Consider the following 26,229-nt stretch of genomic DNA (forward strand, 5'->3'; position numbering starts at 1 on the left):
TAGTGTGCTTATTTGTTTTTGCAACCATAGTAATGGAATATATTTACAGGCTGCAGCAACAAAACTGTAGAGGTATCTGTCTTCACTCATTGTCAGTAAAATCAGGACATTTCATAACACAATAATGGGAATAGGGTTGTATCTCCCTGAAATAATTCCTCAATCAGTTATCTGACTCCAGCCTGAAAGTCTGCAGAATTCTATCCTCTCGTATATTGGATAAATGCTCTATTATTGGTTACATAATCAAATCACTTGGACAGCCAACAATTTTATTTGACTTTAATAAGAAAATGAGTTACTAATGCAAGTCTATTGACTGTGAACTGCTGAGTTAAAAACAATGAACATAAACATTATTAAAATATGTAAAGCCATCTCCAGACTTTGCCAAAAGCTCCCACCTCCCAAGCACACAGATCCAGATCCTTGATTCGAACCCTTTAAAGTGCCATACACTAGGGTTTCTCTACAAATCAGTATTTTCAGTGAAAAGGAATCCTGCTAGGGGGTTCCTTTGTGACCCCTTTTGATAAGAGGAGGAAAAAGGAAGAAAATCATACTGTTTTAGAGAAACAGATACCCAATTCCAGTGTGAAATCTGCCCATTTTGGAAAGGGGAAGAAAATGCAATAGAACAAGGAAAATAAACCTGGAAGATGCCCAGGAGTTTGGGGAAGAGCCCCCTTCCCACCAAGGAGTTGTATCCAGTACAGTCTACAGTTCCAACATACAGATGGTCTCCTCTTTATGGGATTCTGAATCCAAGCTCTAAGGACCCCCCATAAGTGATGGTGATACCAGCCTCTAATATCTCTGATACTGTTTAGCACTGAGCAGCAGCAACTGCTGCTGCTTTAGAGATTGCTACAAAGCTTTTCAAACAGTGGAAAGGCATCATCTTTTGAATACTTACTAAGAAAGCAAGCCCAATTAAAGTTAAGAGTGGCTTTCTCCCCTAAAAGCTCACAATTCCTGTCTAAATCTCTCTAAAACTTCCTCAGAAGTAATGAAGGAGTTTTCCTACGTTTGCCTTCTTTGTTCTTGTCTACTAAAACGTGTTCCCTGTCATATCTTGTACAGCATAGACAACAAAATGCTTTAACAAACAGCATCTCACCCCCATTTTAAAGACAGGAAAACTGAGTCACAGAGAGGGTGAAGTAACTTGCCTCAGAGGAGATAGCCCACGGACAGGACCAGAAAAAAAAATCCCTACATCTTCTGTCTTCCAGTCTAATGCCTTCACCACTGGACCAGAGTCTCCTCTGTATTATAACTCCTGACTAAAGGCAAGAGTTTACCTGAATGTTGGGTCCTTTCATTACTTCATTGCTGAAAGCAGGAGGAAGTGTTTTCTATGTCCCTCGGGCCTGCAAGTGCCCCTCCACCGCCTATACCCTGCCCCAAGTTTTTGAGATTCATATAGCTTGGTGGCCATAAAGATGTAGTCAGGAGCTCAGAGCATTTCAAAATGAAAATGAGTTTCAGGGAGCTAGAAGAGCCGCAAAGGTGGGCCATGTCCCTTTGTCAGAGGATAGCACATCACTGACAGGCTTCTCTTCTACTTTGGACCAAGCACCGCTGATTAGCTTTCAAAACTGCTTAGAAAAAATATAAGAGGCAGTTAGAATTCCAAAAAAATGCCAAGGGTTTGTGCCCAGCAGCAGCAGGACAGGGGCACAAGTGGGAGTCTGCCTTTTTTTGTTGGGGGAGAGGAGAAACTAGAACCCAGCTTACTCCACTATTGGTCTCTGCTTTTGAGAAAAACATGTTTCTCATCACAGGCAGCCTAACAAGAATTTGCCCCCAGAGAAAGACAGAAGCTCTGGCTAGAAGAGGGCTCAGACAGGATTACATGCAGAACAAAAAGGTCAGGCTTTTGGTCTGCATGTGGGGCACATGCTGGTTTGAGGTATAAAACACTTTTGCCAGAGAAGGTTCTTGAAATGTCAGTAACAGAAAACAAGCAGCAGACAATGCTCTTGTGAGGAGAGGGAGGCGCTGTACTTTCATCGAACAATACCTGTCACTTCCGGCTGAAGGAGTTTGGTGGCATCTCAGGTCACTGGGAACACGTGGGAGCCTAGCCTGCTGATGCCTCAGATGGCAGGGGTGTGCTCTGAGCAGAGTACACAGAAAGGCTCAGCCACCAAGACGCCCATGCTATGTGCTCAGGGATCTCTAGCCCATCTCTCTTCTCTCCCCTGGGAAATAAAGAATCTGCAGCATGCACTACCATGCTTCACCTCTGCACATGCTCTGATGCTTTCGTCTTCCCAATTGTCTGCACCCTGCCAGGGTTTCACTGCTGCTTTGCTGAAGATGTACTAGCTGGCTGGGATGTTAATCAGTCCTTACAAACAAAACATCTAGCAGTACGTTTAACAAGGCTGAGGACTAAAAGTTGAGTGCTGGAGCAAGTTACGTTTCCACAGGTCCAAGATGCAACAGGGACTAGCAAGGTTTTTATTAGGTTAATTGCTTTATCACCATGTATCCTTGTTCCTTTTTAGACCAGTGAGCGACTTCCATGTGGGACAAGATGGCTCACTCGTGTCTTCGGCACTTTCTTCCTACCAGGCACAAGCAAAGATATATTTTTTTTTTAAACAGGCATCCATGACATTTGCCATCGGAGCAGTCAGACTGGATCAGACCTGTGGTCCATCTATTCCCTTATCCTGCCTCTGACAGCAGCCAGCACAGATGCTTCAGAGGAAGGTGTAAGAATCCTTGGTGGACAGTTACGGAATAATCTGCTGTAGGGAAAGTTTCTCCCTAACCCCAACAGCTAATGCTTGGTTTATATCCTGAACTCTGAGGGTTTATAAGATTATTTATTTTTAATCCTATATTATATATAAAACTGTGGATGCTCTAATTATCCACATAATGTCGGATTGTTTTTCAAAATCCTGTCAGAATTCTGGCCTCAGTATCAGCTCACCGGGTTCATCATGTGTTGGGTAAAGAAGCATTTCCTTTGGTCAGTGTTAAATTTGCTGCTTTTCAATGTTACAGAATGTCCCCGTGTTCGTGTATTACGAGAAAGGCTAAATAGAGGCAAATGATTTACCTTCTCTATACCGTCATCATTCTGTACTCCCTTTTAGTCATCTCCTCTCTAAAGTGAGCAGTTCCGAATTCTACAAAACGCACAATCTGGGTCTGATGGATCCTCTGGAGAGAGGAGGATTAGCTGCTGATGGGATGAAATGGCTAAAATGGTCTCTACACCAAAATAAAACAGAGATACAGCTCACATGGAACACTTTACATAAGACCGTCAAAGCTAGGAGCATTCATTATGGGAATCACCTTGCTCAAACTGTTACAAATCATCCCAGTTAGGGAGCCCTTCCATGTCCTGGACCTGATGCTGTTATGTTCTTTGATGTGCCAGATTTAGTCACCAAAAGGGCTAGAATCCAATAGGATACAGTTCCTGGAAACTCCCATGAATTTGTAGCCCTCTCTCCCACCCCACATGGCAGAGCTGAGTGGAGGGAAGTCTCCCACCTCCCCTTTTTTGGACTAAGTCGGTGTGGATTTCAGCCGGGAGGCACTTGTTATGAACAGATGAGCTGGGAGGGGCTAGAATGCTGTATATGCCTGCAGGAGGGTGGAGGTACACGGGAGAAAAGATATTTAAGATGCTGATAGAGGCTTCCAGAGTGCACAGACTCCGATAGGAAAGGGTTGCAGAAGTCCCCTTTAGACTCCGTCTTCATTGAGAGAAAGGGGGAGTGAAAGAGTTAGGACACCAGTGTGCTGTACCACTTTCAGAGGAGTTTCATATGTGCCCCCGCTGTGCTCAAAACATCTGCAGTGGACTCCGAGAAGTCAAGAGTTCTCACTGCTGTGAGTGAAAATGCCACTGAAAGTCACTATGCAACTGGCATGGCTCTGTGTTATCACCTTGTCCTTGGCCATCTACCCAGCATGGTTGCAGAAACCTCCCAAGAGGAGAATGATCAACGGGAACACCCAGCTCAAAATGACAAGTTGCTGTGATGAGATGAAAGAGCTCAAGCTACAGGTAGCCAACCTGAGTGCAATGCTGGGGGAGCTGAGCAAGAAGCAGGAAAACGACTGGGTGAATGTGGTCATGCAGGTGATGGAGCTGGAAGGGAGCACCAAGCAGATGGAGTCCCGGCTCATCGATGCCGAGAGCAAGTACTCTGAAATGAACAGCCAGATAGACATCATGCAGCTGCAGGCAGCCCAGACGGTCACACAAACCTCAGCTGGTAAGAATGGAGCCTCCAAGCTCCCAGACACCCTTCTTAATGCAGAAATCCAACTAGCCACCAGCTTTTAAACTATGCTAGAAAGCTTCATTAACATAGCTGGTGATTGTGCCTACTGAATGCAGTCTACCCAGTGCACTTCTGCAGACACATCATAGCTCAGAAAGCTGCCAAGTTAATTTTGCCAGAAATCCAAAGATCCAGTTATCAGCTTAATATCAGAGATGTTCTCTATTAAGGTTGGGGGAACAGAACAGATCCTGCAATTGCAGGGGGATGGACTCATTTAATGCATCTTCCTTTCCTCCACTCCTTCTCCAAGTACTATGATCCCAATCTGAACAGAGAGGCAGTCAGTTTGCATGAAAAAACCTCTGGCAATAACATGCCCTTATCATCCAGAATGCTGGTAGGGGTACAGGGGCTGGTTAAACACTTGGAGGCACTTCTGACAGATGTAATACCATCCTTATGCCTCTCTGAGCCAGAACAACAAAAAATAACCTTGTTTTTGGAATAATAATTCTCAGAAATCCAGATTATGTAGATTATGCAAAATCCCTGGCATAACTCAAACATATTTCAATACCTTAAAATTCTCCTTCCTTGCCTGGTATAATGATGCAGGAAAGTTTCATAGCACATATGTTTTGGATATGTTGAGGGAAGTTTACTCTAAAGGGAGATCATTCCAACAAGATTAAAAAACTTCCCAGTAAAGACGGTTATTGCCTGAGGTGGTTGTATGTACTAAACACCTTAATTCTGGGTCTGTTTTAAAATGGAAAAAAAAATCTTAAGCCATCAGTGTTTACTAAACGCTGCTTAAGGAAAAGGGTTAACTTTGTAAGTTTGGAAACAATGCTCACTATTTATATTGTCTTAAATAAACAAAGATTTTACCGTAATTAGTCTCATCCGGGTATAGTAATGCCACTATGTGGTTTTGTAAGATAAACCAGCACACACAGAAAGCCAGCCAAGTAGGGACTTGAGCAGCCAGATGCAGGGAATTCATGCCACCAGGTGAAAGTCATTCACGCTGCACTATACTGAAAAAAAACTGTCAGGAGGGATAAATCCTCATCTCAGCAAGCTTCACTCACTGCCCATAAAAGCAGCTGTGTGCACCACCTGCCCTCAATCAGCTCCCATCCAGAGACAAAGGGTAAGACAGATTCAGACAAGTTAAATGCCACCCCCATCACAAACTGTGATACAGAAACTATTGGGCAAATGTGTTTTATTTACAAACTCAGCTAATCTGCCCAATCACATGATCAGAACAGGCAGCTGGCCTGGTCATTGTGTCAGACAGGTACCTGTGTTTGAAGGGCCAATAAACTGACACTCATTCCCCAGCACGGACATTTTATTCAGATGCTGGTAGTGTTAATATAAAACAGAAATGTCTGTGAAGGCTGGAGTTGTGTGTCCTACAGTAAGAGGTTAGGAGAATATAAAAGGTAACAGATAATGGATGCTGTTTCAGATCTGCTAGGTTACACACACACACACACACACACACACACACACACACACACACGTTATTTGTTTCCTTGTATAGCACAGCATCTCTGTCCTTTAAGCATAGTGGTTTCCCCCCCAGATCTATAGTAAGAGCTCTTCAGAGCTTCCCATTTTAGTCTCCTTCACCCTCTCATCAGCTGGGCCCCAAGATTGTGACCACAGGGAGTTCCCCACCATAGCTTCACTTCTGTAGAGGCCAGAGGGGTCGCTATTGAGCACCTGGCACTTCCTCCTTCTCAGAGGACAGGTGTGCTGCTTTCAGAGTACGCCCACCTCCTAATTGACGGGAGACGAGAAAGGCAAGACTGCATGCTGTAAAGTACTAACACTGCACCCCAAAGCCAACCACAAGGTCACTTCCTTGTATATTTTATAGCAAAGCCAGAGATGGCTGAATTACATTCAGTATTCTTTCCTGTGTGCTAGAATTTTAATGACATTGTATTGTGCGAAGCAGCCACAGAAAAGGTTAACTCTTCATTTGAGTAGTGAAAAGATCATATTTTAAAGTTCCTAAAAACTATTTCCTACAGTTGCAGTATTGATTTATCTCAGCATCTGCAAATACCATGCTTAGCCCTAAACATGCAACGGGGCTTTGCAATTCGCTTTAAGGCCTCATAACCATTATCCATCACCAGACTGATCATTTTTACCAAGTGCTGTCTCATTTCATGGGCTTTCGAGTCCTTACAAGGAGTATTTTCTGTTTGAGGGCTCAAGACAAAAGGCTTAGAAATCCCACGTCCCACAGAAAGCACCTAGTGTCCCAACATTGCAACCTCTTTCTCTCTCTCACAGCAAACCTGACCAGCACCAATACTGCTGCCATACTCCTTAACAGGTGAGCAGCCCATGCACTGATCAAAGCTAAGCTGTTGCATTCACACATTTCCCCCACTCTTTCACGTCGCTGGAGATGCAACAAAATGGCCCTTTTGAATGTTTCTCTCAAGAACTGTGTTAAAACTTTAGAGTACACACATCTGCAGTCGGTGGTTCTTCTCCTGTTCTGCCTCTCATGTCCTGTGTTTGACTCAAGTAGATGCTGTCTATGACTGTTCATCCCTTTACCAGAAGAACTACAGAATCTCTGGTGTTTACAAGCTGCCTCCTGATGAATTCCTGGGGAGCCCTGACCTGGAGGTGAGGACGCCATGCATGTGAAGCGCATGCCTTTGGTTCTAGCAGAGCTTCTTCAATACTGTACATTCTGAAAACACTTATCTTGGAGCCCAGTTTTTACAGTGCAGAAGGGAGGGAGATTGCATATTACGTTTAAAATCCCTACCCTGCACCATAAGTCAGGATCTTATATGGTAAGATTTTTTGTGGGAGAGATGGAGTGGGTATATTGGAGAGGGAAAGGTTCAGAGCAAATCAGTTTTTCATGGCTCTTTGAACAAACCAGCAAACTCCCTTGATAGATGAGGTTTGGTGCAGAGCATCCTGCCCCGCTTCGTGATCTTTCAAACAATGGAATCAGAAGTGGGATCTTGTAACCCTGCTGACAGATTCGCATTGCATCCTCTCCTGCTCCAGGTATCCTGTGACATGGAGACAGATGGTGGTGGCTGGACCATCATTCAGAGACGCAAAGTTGGTCTGATCTCTTTCAACAGAGATTGGAAACAATACAAGGAAGGATTTGGCAACATCCGGGGAGACTTCTGGCTAGGGAATGAAAATATCTATCGGCTCACCAGACGCCCCACTGTGCTACGAGTAGAGCTGGAGGTAATTCACAGGCTCTCACTTCCAGCAGTAAAAGCTTCTAGGGACCAGTGGTTCTTCGGTAGACAAGAGCTATTTGGGATGGGAGGGGGGAACGGGGGGAAGAGGAGGAGGAGGGTAGGGGCAAGGGGAAGACCAAAGGATTTTTATATTTGGATTAGAGAGAGTAATGCGAGACCAGGCAGTAACATTAGGGACAGTACAGAAGCACATTCCCCCAATGTTTACTATCAGTAAACAGCACTTTCACTGAGATACAGATTGATCTTGGGTGAGCCACAGACTCTAAAATTCTCAGGTGAATTTTACCCATCACTAAGGGGAACAAGGTCATAGCCCATAACAGAAGGATTATGCTGGAGGATAATATAGGATATAATATAACAGAAGGATTATATAGGAATGTAACGATCCACAGGATGCCCAACTACAGAATGGAGAGGGACTCAAACTCTCTTCTTTGGGCAGGAGTGCTGCAGAGACAGCACATGGGGAGGAAGGAGTGTTCTGCATTGCCCAGCAGCAGCTTCTCCAGTCTGTTAATGGCTGGCTAGTTATTAATCAGTCCAGGTCTGAGAAAGGAAAAACCAATTTGTGTTAGCCCACATTTAAGATAAGGCTGCTGGACAGAAGGGAAGTGTACCAGACTTCTGCATGTAGAGTTTAATGTCAGTGCAGACCAGCTAGCAAACATGGTGCCTTGGTAGTTCAGTGGCCGGCTATGCCAAGTGACAATTTGTTCATTAAGGTTTGCCTTAGTGGAGTTCCTGCAGTCCAGTCTGTAGTCTTTATTTTAAAAGAGAAATTACTATTGAAAACTCAGCAAAAGTCCTGTGCAGAGAAGAGACATGCATCCCAGGTAAAGCGTGCCTAGCACTTTTCTTTAAAAAGACGCTGTTTCCTCTTCACCCCTCTAATCCCCTATGGCAGGACTGGGAAGGCAACATCCGCTATGCACAATATAACCAGTTCACCCTGAGCAATGAGTTGAATAGTTACCGCCTTTTCCTGGGGAACTACACTGGCAACACGGGGCGTGACTCCCTAAGGTACCACAACAACACAGCCTTCAGCACCAAGGACAAGGACAATGACAAGTGTGTGGATCACTGTGCAGAGTTCCGTAAAGGTAAGGCGCACACTCCTCCGCATCCACTCTGTGCAATATATGGATGACATCATGGTTAGAGAGTGAGACTAATCAATTGTTCTAAGTTGTTAACATTCTGCTGGCAGATCAGTAAACGGATGACTGTTTCTGGACTACTGATATGTCAGTTACCTGGGCAAGCTAAGAATTGAAACTGGATCTACTCAGAGCCACAATGTATGTTATAGACATCAGTGATCCCATTTCACTTTCCATAGAAGACAGGATTTGCCCTGGTGTCTTTGGCCAATACTTCACCTACCCACACAGTTGGTGTACTGTGCATCAATTATCTGCTTGGCTATCCAAGAGGTGGGGTGAAATTATCCCTGTGTATTTTTTACATTAAGTTAGAGATGGAAAGTACTAAAGAAATGTAAGATTTTAATAAAAAATATAAAATATGGGCTGCAGTGTCTTACAGAATTTTCATCTGGGGGTTCATGCACCTTGAGCTCTGCTCTAGTCATGTTGCAATGAGAACCTCTAGATGGAATATTCTATTCAGCTTTTTATACTGTGCTCATCACCAAGGTAACTAACTGAGTGCTTCTGAACTTACTGCAACTCACTCTTATTTTAAATTTCTTAATGCAGCCCCAATATGTAGAGCGACAAAATTCATCCCCATAGGTTTTATGGTGAAGGAATTACAGCACCTATGGGAAAAGTTTCTGAATTCAGCTCTAATACTTTACTGTCTCCCTCAGACAAATTGTATTTAGATGCATAATAGAGCCAACCAGCTCAGAACATTAAATAGCTTCCTCTGCTGACCTTTTGTTTTCAAGGAGGGAGAGAGGAAAGAAATGATGAAACTTTCAAAGATGCATCAAGTGTCTCAGACAAGAACTTAAGTGAAGAGAGACTGGACTAATTTGGCTACATCACCTTGGTGATTTGCTCTGTTCACTGCATCTCTGAACTCCTCAAAGAAGGAGTCAGCAGACACAGTGTTTTGAATTTAGTTCCTGCCGCAATGTAATGACAGGTGCCAAGGACACAGGCTCCCAGAATGAATTCTGCCCCCTGACCTTGCTCAGTCCTTCCCTGTGGAAGGACAGTTGTTCACATCATGAACATAGAACATCAGCATTAACTAAATGGTAGACAAAGGCTTTATCTCTTTGTTTCTTGAAAGGTGGATACTGGTACAGCTGTTGCACAGATTCCAACCTGAATGGGATTTACTACCGCAAAGGGGAACACACCAAAAACATGGATGGCATCACCTGGTATGGCTGGCATGGCTCAACCTACTCCCTGAGAAGAGTTGAGATGAAGATCCGGCCAGAAGATTTCAAACCCTAGGGGGAACAAATACACAATTGTACAGCTACGGTGACACTGCTGCACAGAGGAGGAACAGCCTGGAATCTGAAAACCCGCCATTGAAATTGTTTACTTCATCTAGAAAGCATGCTAATGCAAGGGCTAGATACACTGACTATGCATCACACGTTAGTTCCGATGCAGACATGGGAGAAAGGAAAGGCACCAATATTACTATGGCTCAGCTCAGTTCTCTTCTCTTAAGGAATTCTCCTTCCAATGGGATACACGCTATGTTAGAATAGGCACCTCCTGTAGTAGTAGCATCTTCAGGAAGCATATGTTGTGGTTATACTAGCACTGGGACTGACAGGGTTGCCTTATTATTTGACCGATTACAGAGCTCAGGAAAAATGCAGCTTTTACCCTCCTTTTTGCCATCTCTGTAGTGTTTAGATGCATTGAGGGGAGATACAAATCTTGCCAAGACAGACAATTTCTACTAAGACCCAAGAGACAGAGGAATGGGGGTTTTATTTCAAATCCTGAAGCAATCATCTTAGAAATATTCACAATGAGATGTTCCTCCAGTGCATGTTATTTGGCAGATGATCCCCATGCACAAAAAGCTAAATTGAAACTTTAGGCAACTGCATGTCACACCTGCTCTCTCTTGGAGTCTCACCATCACCCTTCGGCCACTAGACACACAAAACCCCTATGCAAGACTGAACTCCTAGGGAGTGCTTTCTGAAGTGCCATTTTGCGCCACCTCACCACAATGTCGGCAAGACCAGGAGTGACCAGCAAGAAGCAAGAACATAACAAGAAGTCTTTTAACATTGACACTGTATTCCCAAAACACAAGGGGGGAAAGGGTCTTTTAATGTTTAACTGGAAAAAGGCATGTTAATGGTAGTGCTAGTAAACAAGAGATCAAATAATATAGAGATTATGTGTGGTTCTAGTACAGCAAAGGATCCTTGATAATATTACGCACTAAGAGAAGCAATCTCGAGTGGTTTGTGTTGTCACTGGAACCCAAGTTGCATTTAAAGCTTTACTCCATTGAATCTCTATTTTCTGATGCTTGATCCTTAACTTCCAGCTGCTTTTCACTTTCCGTTTTTAAGTCAAGAGAACACAGATGTGAGAAATATTTAACACATTGCTTCTTTATGGCTTACAAGCATAGGATTATTCACCCTGGATCCGACTTCTAGTCCATGAAGATAGCTCTATTGCCACCACATGTGACTGGTATTAGATTAGAGAAAGGCAAAATACACCAGAAAAGGCACCAAATAAATTGCACAGTGCTGCCCACGTGTCAAGGGTGGTTGGGGGAGGGGGGAGGAAGAGCACATTATTCCTTTCATTGATATTTAAAGTTCAAAGAAATGCATCTGCGAGAAGACTTCTAGTGGAAGCCAGAGAATCCTTAAATGTGATGGAAAATTAGAAACATACAAAAATCCTCACTTACTGGCGGGATGCCATACCTGGGAATTTTGAGGTTTGTTTTGGGGTGTGTGTTTTTTGGACAGTACTGCCGTGTTGAAAATCAGCACATTCTACTTCCTTACATAAGAGTGTATTGAAAAAGACTGTTAAAAAAAAAAAAAGATTCCACCTGCAGCCACACCGTTGCTTGAATATGTTGAAAAAGATGGTTATATGATTAATATATCTATTTTTAACAGAGCTTGAGCCTAATTTAAAATTTTCTATCTTGTGCGGAACGGGAGATAAAGGTTTCCTGGGAAATGCCTTGTATATGTTGACTATTCATACTGTAAATTGGAACAGCATTCTATACAAATATGCAGTCTGTGCAATGGATTTTTTTATTCCAAACTTTTCCATTTCTATAATAAACTCTTTCTTGTTTTTAAGCCTGTTTTCTTCAAGGCTTCTTTGTTCCTTAACTTGCTGTTTGATACAAACACACACATAAATGGAGGGGTTAAGATCAGGGAAAAGGGAACACATCAAGTTCTGAAACATCCTAAGGGAACTAAGAAAGGTGAAGGGATGAAAGCATACTGTAGAGGGGGCAAAAACAGCAGAGCATGCAACTATCGTAAGGTAAACAAAGGTGAAACAAGAAGAAAGCATCAATCCAAAGCAAGCATCTTGAGTGAGCTTAAAAATCCACCGCATAAAGATCAAAGCAACTTCGTTCCAGAGGCTGTGCCCTTTCTCATGCCATAGAAAACTTCATACAGTGATTGAAGAGGGAGAGAGGGGCATATACCGATTTAAAGGGAAACATTCCTCACAGTTCAAGCCAACATGGAATTCTAACACGCGGGAACCAAAACTACTGATTCCCAGCTATCTTTTATCACCGATTACAGTAGCACTCACAATGTGCTATATATTGTTTGCCCATATAAAAAAAAAACAGTAAGTTCCTTTAAATGAAGTATTGTTTAATAGCATATTGCAGATTTATACCCAGAACAGAAGAGATCGATTCTTGTTTCAGACAAGGGCCCCAACACTGTTGCAAATGCAGATGCCAGGATCACCAGAGTCTTTAAAACCAAGACTCCAGTTGTTGGGACTTAGCCTCAGCACAAAGAATAGGAAGCAAGTGAATAAAATTAGTTAGGGATTTCCGTGAGGCAGGCAGGCAGGGAGCTACTATTCACTGACTAACAAAGTTATGTATCCCCTGGGACAGATCCTTTCACAGGAACATCCACATCTCAAATTGAAATGATTGTTTTGCTGGCTGGGAGCAGTTCACTTGACAAATTTAGTAATTTGAATCCCTCAACAGCAGAATGAAGCTCAGACACAAGCTAGGAGGGAAAAATAAGGAAGCGAATAGAGAGCAGGATGTGCTGCTAAAGTCATGACTCAAATTCTGGCCATTCTCTGGGAATGAATTTACAGCACAACACATGGCCAGGTGTACACAGCAGGTAAGGAGACTGGAAGGCTGGTTGTCCCACTATTTCTATAATTGGGAACAGAAAGCTAGTGCAAACAGCTTCACATTATGCGCTTTCTGGGTTTCCTATTCTACTTTACTTTCCATTTTGCAGCAGGGGAAAAAACCTTCAGTTTTCAGTTAAGCCCTGAGAGCTGCTGAACAGCTCTGCCCGCTGCCCACTCTGCCACAACAACATTGTCCACCTAGAGCCCAGCCCAAACCTCCCAGCTCCAAGCCTGGTCTAACTCTGGTTATTTCTTTACTGAAAGAGCCTTGACTCCAGAAATGTTTAGGAAGTCTTCACCCTCCCAACTCCCAGGGCAGCACTTGTGACACTAGCGTGACAGTTCAAAAACTGTGAACAACCAGAACAGATGTATTAGAAGGCCATGCAAAGTCACATGAACAACAAAGAAGGGGGTCTCAATGCAGGAGCAGACTCCCATCAAGCTAACACCTCTAACAGTGGAGAGGGATAAGCTCAGTGGACACGCCAGGGGAATAAGTTCAACACCCTATCAGCTGCCAGAGTAAAAGCTTGATCAGCTACTAATCTTCAGTGTGATTGTGGAGGTTGCAACAGAGCACAGACACCTGTATGAGGAACTCTGTGCCACCTCATTAGTGGCTTTGAAAGGCAAAAGGAAGCTGGGGTTTTTATGTGATCTCCTCTTGGATGTGTCACGATCACCACCGCCGAGCAAGATGGCCACAACACCTGCACAGCGGGTGTCGCAGTGGGATCTACTAATTAGCATTTGCAAGAATTTCCACCTGTCCCTCTTTCCCCTTACAGCTCTGCTTGAGCCTGCTAGAGACATCTCCATAGTATGCCCCGCTATGGTACAGCGACCTCTTCCGTCCTCAAAACCATCACAGAGGGGCTGCTATTGGCACCTCACTGACTCCTGTTCAAGAGCCATAAATCCCTGTGTGTTTTATAACCACCTACAGTTAGCGTGCCTTTGAGCCTGAATGCTGCCAAAGTCCTCCACAAGCTATATTCAAACAGCACTGCAGACACGCAGCCATCTGTGGAGGGTGGCACCAACCAGCGGATGGCACATGGCACAGCAATTTTCTGGGAGATGAGAATGGACAGATTTTGGCCTTCAAGTTATACCTCTGACAAATAGCACCGTGGGACCTTTAAAATCCCTGCAGTGCAGACAGGAAGTACGTGTTTGCAAGATCTTGTCCAAGAAACACTCCCTCTGCCCTACCCACATTAACATATCCCCCTCACAAGGTAAATGGATCGAGCTAACCCATCTAGGATCCGAAGCCGTGATTTCAGGGAGTTTCTGTTTCAAGCAAGATACGTTGATCCCTGATCCAGCCTCTTTGGTTACAGAGCCAGGACACGAGCTACAGCAGGCATTGTGGTACACAGGGGAGAAGTGGTGCTTATTTGGGGAATTCCAGAAATCTCCCTTCTATATATCTAGGACACTGCAACTTCAGTTTCAATCTTTAAACAAACAAACAAACGACCGAACACTTTTAAACCATGTCATGAATTTCAGACAGCTCTGGAGGGTGCATCCTGAGAGTAAAAAACACTTCATTTCAGCCTCTGTACCCAGTCCTTTGGAGTCAGCCTTTAGAGTCCTAACGGAGAGAGGAAAGAGATGTGCCTGCGCTACAAGAATGGAAATCACAGGCAGTTGCAAGGCTGCACACTGCCCTTTGCAGGGCCTTCCTGCTGCAGCTTCATTTGCTTTGTCACTAGCATTTTAGATGTTTCATTTCCGACAGTTTTCAAGCTGACAATTCATCGTCAGCTGGCAACAACTGAGATGCAGCCAGTACAAAATTGGAACCAGAACTGAGAGGGGCCCCAAAGGTGCCACTCCACCCAAATTCCAGCACATAAAGCAAGTCAGGTAGTTATAAATTAGACAGACAACCGATCCTAGGCAGATAACTGCTAAAATCTACTGAAGATAAGTCAAACACGACCTTGGGGAACAAAAGCATTTGAGAAAACTCAGAAGGTGCTTTCTAGAGCTGTATGTCCTCGAGACAACGCTTCAAAGGTAGCCTAGCTCTGCCAACTTAACATAGTCTGGCCAGGCCTCTCATGAAATTTTACTAGCCTAGACACAAAATCTATTCTGCCACCTTTGTGATGGGATATTTTATTTGCCCATCCAGAAGACAAATTATTTGTGCTGGACAAGTAGAATTTTGAAAAGCTGAGCCAAGTCTAGATCCGAGGCTTTCCAGGCAGTGAATGAAAATGCAGCCCTGAACAGCTGAGCACACCCTCGGGCTGCAGCCTGAAACCACCCTTTGCAACCAAAGTTCAAAAGCCTCTGCAATATTTTTGCTCAATCATCAATGTAATCTAATTCACCAGTTCAAGTCTAGCCCAGGTCAGCTATAAACAAAAGCTCCTGGTTCCCATTCCTCCGCTCACCATGACAGTACACACTCTTTAACAGGCCATCTGTGTTGGCTAGTTCTGGGGCTAGCATTTGGTTAGCTTTACCGCAGCATTTCCTAAATGCAGGATACATAATACCACAGAAAGGTCAAACAACACAGCAAAGTAAAGGTGATTGCTAAATGCTCTTTTCGATGGCTGCCTCTAGAACAGCAGAACAAATGTTATAAACAATGACTTTTTAAAATAAGGTAGCAGTGGCAGATTTTTTTTTCCCCAATAACCTACATGTGCTCTGGAAAATTCCTCACCAACCAACAGTTTAAACAATACCTCTAATTATTCAAGCTTAAGAGGGCAGAAGAAAAATTCACCAGGATATTTTCTGCTACAACAGCAGCTTTGGATGAAACATGAACAAAACCAGCAAGTCTGCAGAGACCTTTGGCAAGATGTGTGGAATTTATATTATACTTGGCCTCAGGCATTTCAACAACAGATGATATTTTAAGATGCAAGGAGGGTCAATTACAAAAATATTTATTAGCTTGTTACACTGTAGTGCCTTTTGCTGCTACCACTGGGCCAAGTTATACAGAAAATTCACATATCCTGAACACAACAGTATGGGAGCCCACACCGTTCATAAATGGATATGGCCATTTATTTTCCTCCAAATCTGTCTTTTCAAAAATGTTAGCAAAGGTATCATATCCCAATATAAAGAATACTCTATTAACTGTTTGCAAATATAGCGACATTATTTCTGTGGAACCTTCTTCTCAAGGGAATGGGGGATTTGGGTGAAGCAGGTATATCTAGTCTAGAGAGAAACTTTTGCATCACAGCATTTTGATGCCTCCCCCATGACGACTGCCTTGGCATGTTCCCACAGCGTGTCCCTGTTACATCATCACAAAACAACAGGATGTCACACATGGACTCCACAAGCAAGGCTTGCAGAGCATGATCCTGGAAAACAGTAGGGGCAGCAACACTGCTCTAGACACACTGCAAAATGCAGTGGTGGGTTTATTCCAGTAGGACAATCACGAATGAAATTGTTAATGTTGGCATTTAAGTGACGATAGTAAGACCACAAAAGGTGTCACCCATTGTGACGGCTGGATGAACTGGTGGGAATTCAGACTTTTTTGCAGAGTATTTCATTTTGGCTGGCTGCAGACTCGCACAACAGTGCCTTATTTCATGGTCAAAACTCTTCAGAATCAGAAGGGTTGAAAATCCCTTGTTCTGAGCGAGGCAGAGTGGGACGTGCACACCATAATTCTGGTCTTTTCCTTAGACCCAGTAATTCTAGCCATCTCCACAATAAACATCAAACTAGCCAAATTTGAAACACTCGGCTGCAATAACAGATAAAAATAAAGGGCAAGTTCATTTCCCCAAAGCTTTCTGCTCACCTGCTGAGCTTCAGGTTCCCTGACTGTGTGTTTCCTTTAAGGTGCAGAAACACCTTTCATTTAAATTTCGGCCTCTCCATAGGGACCCACACCTAACCAGTGAACATCAGAGGACTACGTCTGACCTGCTCCTGTAACTGTGTCCTGCAAAACTTCCGCAGACTACAGCTCATTGAGGAAGGCAGGGAAATAACTCCTGGGTGCTGGCTCACACCAGAATTTTTACTGCACCGAAAGAGAAATGAACTCGACAGGTGAGTGAGCACAGCCTGCAAGCAACAAATGCCTCCTTGCAAGCAAACAAACAATCTGCAAGTCTACACGTGGGACCCCATGACAGACACTCAATCACCAAAAGGGCTCTTCTTGCAGCCTGAGAATGGAGTAGGTCTACTGTAAATTACAACCGCGGGCAGGGAAAGTTTGGCAGAAGTCAGGCACAACCAGAACTGACGAGAGTCACGTTACCTGATGAGAGACTCCAGGATAGCTGGGGTGGGGCCCTTCTGAAACTCCAGCTCTTTGTAGTGCAGGGCCTTAGCATAGGCACGGCATTTGGCAGCTCTTTCCCCCAATAGGACAATGCCATTGTCATCTCTCAATGGCAACGGACCCTGGAGAGGAGCAGGTCAGAATCAGAAATAGAGGAGGCATACTGGAGGAGAGGACAGCATGTAAGGATAACTCCCCTCACCATCCAGATAATGTTAGAGAAGGGGTTCTCTTTTACCTTGTCACTGTGTTCCATGAATTCTGCCAAGTTCAGTAGGGTCTGAGTCACCTCTGCAATATCCTGAGAAGTAAGGGCCAACTCAATGCTTCGGATCAGCTCATCCTGTTGGTCTTCGTTCAGCTCAGACCAGCATGAAACAAAGGCGGCATTGAAGAGATCTCTGAGGATGGAGGGAAAACAGCATTAGAGGTAGGGATTAACCATTCATTATAAAACCCAACTTCTATTCAACTGCTGTGGGCTGAACTCCCCTGTTCAGCTGAGGACCATTGTTAACTTATGCGGAAGCCAACATGACCACAAAACTGAGGTCCCAGCAACTTGTGGTCACTGTAGATGCCTTGGCTTTTTTTAAATAGAAGATTTTAACCCTGGTGACCTAGCCAAACCCCAAATACAGGTAACTGCATTCTGCCTCTTTCAATTCCCCATGAAGTTCAACAGAAATGGAATTCTTCACTGCCCGTCCTAAGTTGTTTTGTAGTATTGCCATGCATTATTAAACATCTACTCTGTTCCATCCCAGATGTAATGACATTTCTGTAGTACACTCAGTGATTTCTATACAGGATACAGGTTGAGCGATCTGTCTGTAATGCACCTTCAGACCCATCTGGGTGAGAGGTACTGTACAAAAATAGGATCATTTTGGGACTGGATTTCAGTTTAACTAAAAGTAGTCTGAACACAGGACTGGGGAGCCAGGAGCTCCTGAGTTCCCATCCCAGCTCTGACCGATTCTCTCCATGGACAAGTCACCTCTTGGACAAGTCACCTCTCTGCATCAGTTACCCTTCATGAGAGGGAGTTTGAGGATTAAAGTTAAGATGCTTGTAAGTGCTTTGGAGATATATTTGGAGTCTATTATTAATTATTAATTATTATTATTAATGGACCAGAGTATTTTAAGTAATTTTACTTTTGTCTTTAGACAGGGAGTGAAAGTGAGGGTAGTCTATTCTACCAGTTGATTGTCTCTCAGGTGCTGACCCAACAAGAGATTTTACAAACCCTTTGCACCATCCTGGGATAGATTTTACATAAAACTGGCTCTCCAATATGAGTACCACCACTTGCTGCCTCAGCATTCTGCCTGCTGCTGAAATTATTTCAGAGATTCTGTAGAGAATCAAAGTATTCCTTTGGATCATTATAAAACTTAACAGCTAGAAGAATTTTGCTGAGGTACTAGAAATGAGAATCCAGACTCACAAGAGAACAGAGGGTTAAAGCACTGACAAATGCAACCTCAGCCTTCTCTTATGTAGTTGATTTTAAAAGTGAGATTATCTGGGGACATACGACAAGAACATATTAAACCTTAAATAAAAGGCTAAAATGCATCACTGGGGAGGCTGTTGCTTTCGCTGCCTTAGTACCCTTAGCTGCTTTATTCATTTGTAATGCAGAAAAAAAAATGATATAAAATGGATATAAATGAGGTTTTCTTGAAATTCCTGGTATTAGCTATATTAAAATATGACCTTACATTTACGCAGTGCGTTTCAGCACAAAGGTTTCTAACCTGCTTTACAACCCTCATGTAGAAAAGTCATTGCAGCCATCACTACATTGAAAAGCAGTGATCTCTCTGGGGGTGGAGGATAGTAGCTTGGCAGCCAGCTATTTTGCCCACCTGGAGCACAATAGTGGAGGGGCAGGAAGTTTTTGGCCAAGGGGATGGATTTCTGATCTTGGAAAAAGCATAACAGGGTGTCTGATGCACACAACCTCTGCTTTGAAGAGGCTCACATACAAGTTGCGGAGAACTCAGTTTACCTACCTGAGGTAGGACAAAGGGCTGAATGGATGCAGCCAGGGTTAAACTATGTGGTTGCAAGGAGTCTTGTTACTCCAAACCACAGGACCACAAGATGTCTTAGTGGTTTAAACACAGGCTTTGAAACACTATGTTCCTTCTGTGCAGAGTCCTGCAATTCACGCTAGTTTGTAGGGGAATGAGAAATTCTTGTTTATTTCTTCTGTACAAAATGCTCAATAAGATTAAATTTCAAAAATAAAATCTTTTGAAGCAATGATGGTGGTGGTGAACTGGAACAGCAGGGAGTGCGTCTTTCCTTTCTGCTCTGAATATCTGGGTTCCAGCCTCGACTAGTGGGGCAGGGGGAATGCCCCATAGCATTTTTCTAGACATGTGTGGACATCACAAAACTATCACAGTCTGTGCTCACTACAGAATGGAACCGCATTAGCATGGGTTGCTGCAGGGAGAATTAAGTGCATGGGCAGAGCTCTGTGTGTAATGTGGTGGGGGAAAGATGGGAGCAAGCTGAGAGTGGGGCTAGAATAGCAGGGAAATACTAAACTTCATAACTGAGATGCATTTGCAGAGCTGTGAAGGACACTTGTACAATATCTGCCCACCAACAAGCACTCAGCTCTTGCCATGTTATCAGCCCTTCCACTACATGAGTGCTACAATTCACTGATACAAAAAAAAAAGTGAAACTAGAAATGAGTGGCTCTCTTGTGACAACAGTAAAATCAGGTTCCTGCCCAGTGAAGTGACAATTATATGCCACAGGGAAGAGATGAACATGTGCCTGCTCACAGAAACTAAAGTCGCCCCAGACCTACTGGTTACGATGGTATTAAATCACAGCAGTTTATTCCACCCAGAGGAATCCTATCTGAGACGCAGGACGCTCCAAACTATTTTTTACTTCCCTATTTTTCCAGCTTCACTTTTATTTGCCTTCTCTTATTCTGAAAATAAGAAGAGGCAGAATTATATTGAAGATTCTCTTCTCTCTCAACAGCGCAGCTCAAAGAGCTGCCAATCAGGAATACTGGAGATGAAATCAAATTCCCAACCATTTTATTTCCCCCCAAGCAAATAGGTAACTCCAGTTGTAAAAATCAGCAGCTTGTATGTGAGTTTCCATTTCCTTAACATTTTTGGCTTGTGCCTGGCTGCTGCAAGCACAATGAGGAGAGCAGGAAATACAGAGCGACTGTACCTGGCCATAGGGTTATAGGCCTGAGCCAAGGCCCAGCAAGAGCGCAGGGAAGGCGATGAGGAATCTTTCAGTAACTCCAAGCTCAATCGCCGCAGCCATTCCAACCAGTCATCTTTGGAGACTCTTCTTGCTGCTCCCCAGGCCTGAAACACAAAGCAAGACAGCTCAGCTGCTGAGTGCTGTGCCAGTATGTGAGCCCAAAGTAGAGGACGAGATGCTTCCGCAAGAGAGGTTTCTACTTCACAGCTCTACATCTCATCTGTTCTTCCATTCCCTGCTGGGGTTCTCCTTTCACAGGACCCTTTGCAACAGTCCAGCCTCATGTCTAAGAGATCCACCCAAAGTATGTTCCCATCACGCATGATAAACATTTAACAAGCAAGACCTGCAGCCCTTCTCTCTCCTTTGCAGGACACACCAAGTGCCACATGCCAGTGTTAAGCATCAGCTTTGAAATACCTAATAATGTGTCTGGAATTAGATCAGCTCAGCCCCTCATTCTGCTGAAGAGAGTGAATGCCACACATACACCCTTTTGAACCTAGCCAATGGTCAAACACTGGTCACGTGACCAATCGTAACTGTGCTATTGCTCTCCTCAGAGCAGATGGAGAACAGACTATGGTGTCCGACACATCCAATGTGAACACCCTGAGGCTGGCCAAAGTGCTGGCTGTTGGCCCTAATGCCTCCTCTTGGAAAGAGGTGCCAAGTGTAAGCACTGCAAATGGCAGAAGGAACAGTAGCCATGAACTAGTCCTAAGTAAAACCCAGTTCCTTCACTTCACTTACCGCTTAAAGCAAAGGGCAACATACTCTCAGGAGGTATTGTCATCCTTGCACAATACTGTCCTGCTATTTCCCTCTGAGCCAGTCACTATTTGACTGTGGTCTGAACAGTCTCACGCATACAAATACATAGAGATGCATTCACGCACTGTGCGTGAAAAGCACTACAGGAAGTTCACCTGAACATTACTAATTCTCTAACATGGAAGAGGCGACACTTTACAAGCTGCCTATAACAACGGGCTATTCTGGGGCACAGTGAGGATGGAAAAAACATTATAATGGAGTTGAAATAGTTAAATCCAGAAGTAAGTGATAGACCATTCCCAAGCTCACTCCTTAGACTCAAGGAGTCTTGCGAACACTTCAGACACAGAGAAAGAGTCCCTCAGTATTACTTCATGGCCCCTTTCAGTCCAGCATCTGAACAGCTCATAGGACATCCTGTCTCAAGACAGAACCTCAAAGTTGCTTAGAAGTAAGGCTAAGATTCTGTCCCGAGTATTTTTAGTAAAAGTCAGGGACAGGTCATGGGCAATAAACAAAAACATACGGAAGCCGCAACCTGTCCCTGACTTGCACTAAAACGACCCTGGAGGAAGGGAGAAAACAGAGCAGCTAGGGCTTGCAGCTGCTCCAGCAGTCCTGGGGACTGGCTAGCAGCTGATCAGCTGTTTGGCAGCTGCTGCTCCAGGGCCCCAGGGACAGCCGCTGATCAGCTCCAACTCTGCCCCAGAAGTCCAGGAGGCCAAGGAAAGTCAAGAAATCCGTGACCTCCATGACCAAATTGTACCCTTACTTATAAGCTCAGAATTGTAAAAGAAGCCCCCTGACACCAGACAACTCTGCTCTTGGGGCTGACAGCTGGAAATGGAAGAGAGCCCTGAAAAATGCTGAGATGCTCCAGGGGTAACTCCTTGCTCAAGACACCAATAGTCCCCTCCCTTCTACAGCAAGCATTGCGGGAGCTCCATATTCACCTTCTGCAGGTTGATGGTGCTGACATGTAATTTCTTCATAGGTCCTGTTTCCACAGGGCCACTGGCCAGTGTTTCTCCCTGGTTGCTTCTCAACATTCGGTGCTGATAAATCAGGGGATCCTCCTCTTCGTCAGCAAGGGTGTAGCCCTGCAATCAATGGCTCAGAATGAAGGCCAGCTGTGCCACTATTAAGACCTCCTTTAATGTGCACAGTCCCCTCCCCCTGACTTCTCACACACACTTTCTGCTCAAGGCCACCTGTCTTGGTGAAAGGAAGCTCAAGAAGTTCCCAACTGGTAAGCTCAATTTAGAGTAGGGAGATGATTTTTCAGAACATCACGTTACACCTTTGGAATCTGAGAGCTCAGGTCATCCCATTCCCATCAGCACTAGCTGCCAAGAAATCTTGGCTCCTGACTCTGGAGGATGGAGAAGCTAAATTCAGTCATACCACTGTGGAATAATATGCCACAAATCAGCCTCTTTTCCCACTGTCTTCCAGTTGTCTCAGTGAGAGCTGCAGAAACACATGGTGCTACAGACCAGGAGAGGACATAATGTGAGCATGTTGGGAAACAGAGAGCAATTCCTCACTTATGAACCTCGGGACCTACTGCGGTAAATTAGGCTTGGCCAGGAGAACCCTTCCTTAGTCCTAGGGTGGAAATGATGAAGAAGAGATTTGAGAGAGAAGGAAAGACACCAACTACTATTGTAAACCTCTCCTAGACATTTCAACAACTTTTCCATGGGAACTCAAGTTTTACATGGCAGACAAGTTTTCCAGTTTCGGTCTCAAAATGCCCAATTACACTATATTATCACAGAGCATGGAAACAGTTACTCTGCATGCAACAGAAAGAAGCTTACACGAGTCTTCAACTGCAGCAGCTTCAGTTCAGAACCTACCTGAATTTGTCTCTACACACATGGCTGCATTCATAGAAGCCAGCTCACCTTCACAATCCTGCAGATGAGAACATCGTACCGCTGGTGGTTTATTCGATGACGCACCAGGACCTTGTTCACCATTGGGATAAAAATCTGGTACTGTATGGGAGAATGGTCAAAACCCAGTCAGTCAGTCTCACCAAAACTAAAATATATCCACTGATCCCATTTTCATTTCATTAACCAGTAGAAGCAGAATCTGAAATAACTTGAATTGAACAACACATGCTATCAAAAGCAGTTGTGGGGGAGAGGAGGAAGAGGGGAGATTGTGAGGGCAAACTCACTGCAATACACAACTGTCAACTGGAAAGACTGCAAAACTAGGCATTGTCTCTCTGAAATCCAGGCTGACTACATGTTAAACACTCCATTTTAAAGCCATGAAGGAAATGCCCCCTTTCTGAGAGCTGTCACACTTAAGAAGAACATTACCTTCTTCCCTAGCTGGAAGACCAGAGAGGACAATGTATCCATGGCAGATGGCCGTAGTTCAGGGCTTAGATCTAGTGTCCGCACAATGGGGTGAATAATCCGTGAAGCATAATCGGTGAAATCCAGGGACTCAGTCAAGCGGTCAACAGTCTCTAGAGCCGCTCTGAAACCAGAACAGAAAGAGGGGATGACTCGTTTTCACTATGGGGCAGGACAGGAGGAGAAGGCTGATTATAAAGATACAAGTGACTTATGTATATGTCTCAGCTATCCGCCATAACAGGAATAGACATGGAAGTTTATGGGTTTTTGGTGACCACACTTGCAAGACTGCTTGAGTATGGCAATGACTAAGACAATGGCAGGTGAGAGCGAGGATTTGTTAGTTTGCGTCTGAGAAACACAGAGCACTAGGGCTGTGGCACTCAACTAAATAAAGTAGCAGGTACTACTTGTATCTGATTAGAGAAAACCTAGCCTGTAGAGGGACTAATCAGCAATCTCTGCCATGTAGGATCACTGAAGCCACTGAAGAACACAGATGGATGGAGGCAGAGTGGAGGAGAGAGTACAAAGTTGGCAGATACTTACTTGCGAGCCACCAGTGGGACGTCTGGGGCATCAAACAGCTTTACAATGGGAGGTAGTAACAAATGCAGGTAGTCATCCAAGTTAGCGCCAAACAGCTGGATCGCATTCAACAGCTGGAGGGAAAGATGATCCAATACCACCCAGCTTAATAAAGTCATGAAACAGCAACATTTTCAAGTAACCCTATCGCCTTGTAGAAGCTGCTCTGGCACAGTGCATTCATCTGAGTGCTGACAGCCACTTTATCCCAATGCTATTACTGCAGTTGGGCTATCCCACAGCTCTTGCCTCAGTTTAGCCAGATGTGGGTCCATGGGACTATGCTCCTGGACAGGCCACACCCAACACGACACCTCACAGGCTGGATCACTCACCTTGACAGAGACATTGCGGCCTGGGCTGCTGTCGTGCATGAAGACCCGTAACATGTGAGGAATGAGCTGAGGCAAATAGAGCTTGAACTCGCCCCCAAGAGCCACCACAATCTGCTCAATAAGCAGGATAATTGTGCTCTGTATAGAATTGTTCATGACCCAGAAGTCCTGGAAGAGAAAGAGAAAAACAATTCTCTATAGCTGAGCTGTTATGCAGTACAGGACCAGGAGATGGCAGAAAGCTAACACTAGACACAGTGAAACTCACAGTGAGAACTTTCTTCTCCATTAGGCAATCCCCTGATTTGAGCAACTTTTTTTTTTTTTTTAAATATACACCCAAGGTCTCTTATACAGTCTTATTTGGCTGTTAGAAATAAACTATTCTAGGCAACATTTTTTCCTGGTCCCTAGAATGGTGGTTTACAGTAGATTCACACTAGAATGAATGGCTGCCTCATAATAGTCTCAAAGCATCTTCCACTAAAATTACATGTACTAAGTGTACAAACCCTAGGAACCCCGGTTAAGAAGCACCACCAGAGTGTCAGCTGCTTTTATGCCCATTACTAAGAATGGAGGCATAAGGATTTTTTAGTGAATGTCCCATATGAAAACGGAATTCTCTGGAGTTTTAAGCCTTAGACAGGTTTATGAAAAGCCTAGAAAGTAACTGGTTTCCTTCAATCCTCCATCATTAGAAAATGAAATACAATTTGTAATCAGTAAAGGTTTCCTCTCCTCTGCCTGCTCCAATAAGAAGAAGTGCAAGCAACTCAAGAGAAACATGGAATTGCATGTGGTAAGTGCTCTCTATGAGAGAGCTCCAGTTTCAAACACTATCAGTGTAGCAAGATAATTGTCTGTGGACTTCACAGGCCGTAGCAGCTCATTTGGTGTTAATTTCTCTTTGACATTAACAGCTTCAGAAAGAAAACCACTGAATACCTTAAACATAATTCCTATCTGACATCTTGCCTACTTGGCTTCCATAAACCAACTCACCAGATGCCAGGCAGGCTGCCAATGGAACCTGCTAGGACTACCACCTACAAAACAGACTGTTTTTCTTCTTGGTCTGTAGGAAATTGATTAAAAATAATCTAGAACAAATTGCAAAGAACAGATCCCATGTTTGCCTTTCCAGTACAGGCAGACCAACAATCTGTGATGACTTCCACGGAATGAGTTTATTTCTACTTTCCAGTACTTTTTAGTCAGATCAAAGAAATTTTGACCCACATATAAAACATCAATTTCCCACCTTTCTATTTAATAAACTGGCCCCCTTAATGATCCGTATAAATGCTGCTCATGTAACTTTCCAGGCATGTATCATACCAAGCAGTTTGCTATTCAGCTATGCAGGATATGGTTACATTGCCCTACGGAGAGACAGTCAGTTTAATAATTATATTTTAAAACTATTTCCTTGCTATATCACTAGACAGCACATTAGATTGTTAAAATTCTTCCAGTTTTTAATCATCTAATTTTGTCTCCATAGATGAATAGACTAATCTTTTTTTGGTGTTTCTAGTCAATTTACAGGCTTCCCTGCACTAGCACATTGCTGCAATGTCTATATTGTAAATACTGCTAGAGGATGTTTGATTCTTGTTTGAAAACGTTTTCCAACTAGAATTTAACAAAGGGAACCATTTCCATATGGTTCAGATTTTGTACAAGTTAGTTTTGC

The 26,229-nt window shown here is 43.9% G+C and overlaps 2 protein-coding genes across 2 annotated transcripts in view; one reads left to right on the forward strand and one right to left on the reverse strand.

Annotated features, from left to right (window-relative positions):
* MTOR (mechanistic target of rapamycin kinase) overlaps positions 1-26,229 on the reverse strand; it is a 105,297-nt gene that overhangs the window by 56,667 nt on the left and 22,401 nt on the right. Inside the window, exons 23-30 of the mRNA XM_067567413.1 lie at positions 24,531-24,698; positions 24,157-24,269; positions 23,566-23,728; positions 23,137-23,229; positions 22,180-22,326; positions 20,411-20,553; positions 17,427-17,589; positions 17,165-17,310 (exon numbers count right to left, since the gene is read on the reverse strand). Coding sequence (XP_067423514.1) covers positions 17,165-17,310; positions 17,427-17,589; positions 20,411-20,553; positions 22,180-22,326; positions 23,137-23,229; positions 23,566-23,728; positions 24,157-24,269; positions 24,531-24,698 — 1,136 coding nt within the window. The remainder of the gene's footprint in view (positions 1-17,164; positions 17,311-17,426; positions 17,590-20,410; positions 20,554-22,179; positions 22,327-23,136; positions 23,230-23,565; positions 23,729-24,156; positions 24,270-24,530; positions 24,699-26,229) is intronic.
* Positions 3,875-9,978, forward strand: ANGPTL7 (angiopoietin like 7). The gene is made up of 5 exons (XM_067567414.1): positions 3,875-4,253; positions 6,829-6,929; positions 7,326-7,520; positions 8,448-8,646; positions 9,809-9,978. Exons 1-5 carry the CDS (start codon positions 3,875-3,877, stop codon positions 9,976-9,978), a joined length of 1,044 nt encoding a protein of 347 aa, XP_067423515.1.

Source organism: Emydura macquarii, unplaced genomic scaffold, assembly GCF_026122565.2.
Source record: "Emydura macquarii macquarii isolate MOO-44397 ecotype Brisbane River unplaced genomic scaffold, CSIRO-AGI_Emac_v2 contig_2768, whole genome shotgun sequence".
In the NCBI taxonomy this organism is placed as follows: domain Eukaryota; kingdom Metazoa; phylum Chordata; order Testudines; family Chelidae; genus Emydura; species Emydura macquarii.

What these genes read in the sequence shown, in the direction of transcription:
- ANGPTL7 (XM_067567414.1), top strand. Translation starts at nt 3,875, where the DNA reads ATGCCACTGAAAGTCACTATGCAACTGGCATGGCTCTGTGTTATCACC. An exon ending in GGTCACACAAACCTCAGCTG is followed by an intron (nt 4,254 to 6,828) that starts GTAAGAATGGAG and finishes TGACTCAAGTAG; the next exon opens with ATGCTGTCTATGACTGTTCA. An exon ending in TGGGGAGCCCTGACCTGGAG is followed by an intron (nt 6,930 to 7,325) that starts GTGAGGACGCCA and finishes CTCCTGCTCCAG; the next exon opens with GTATCCTGTGACATGGAGAC.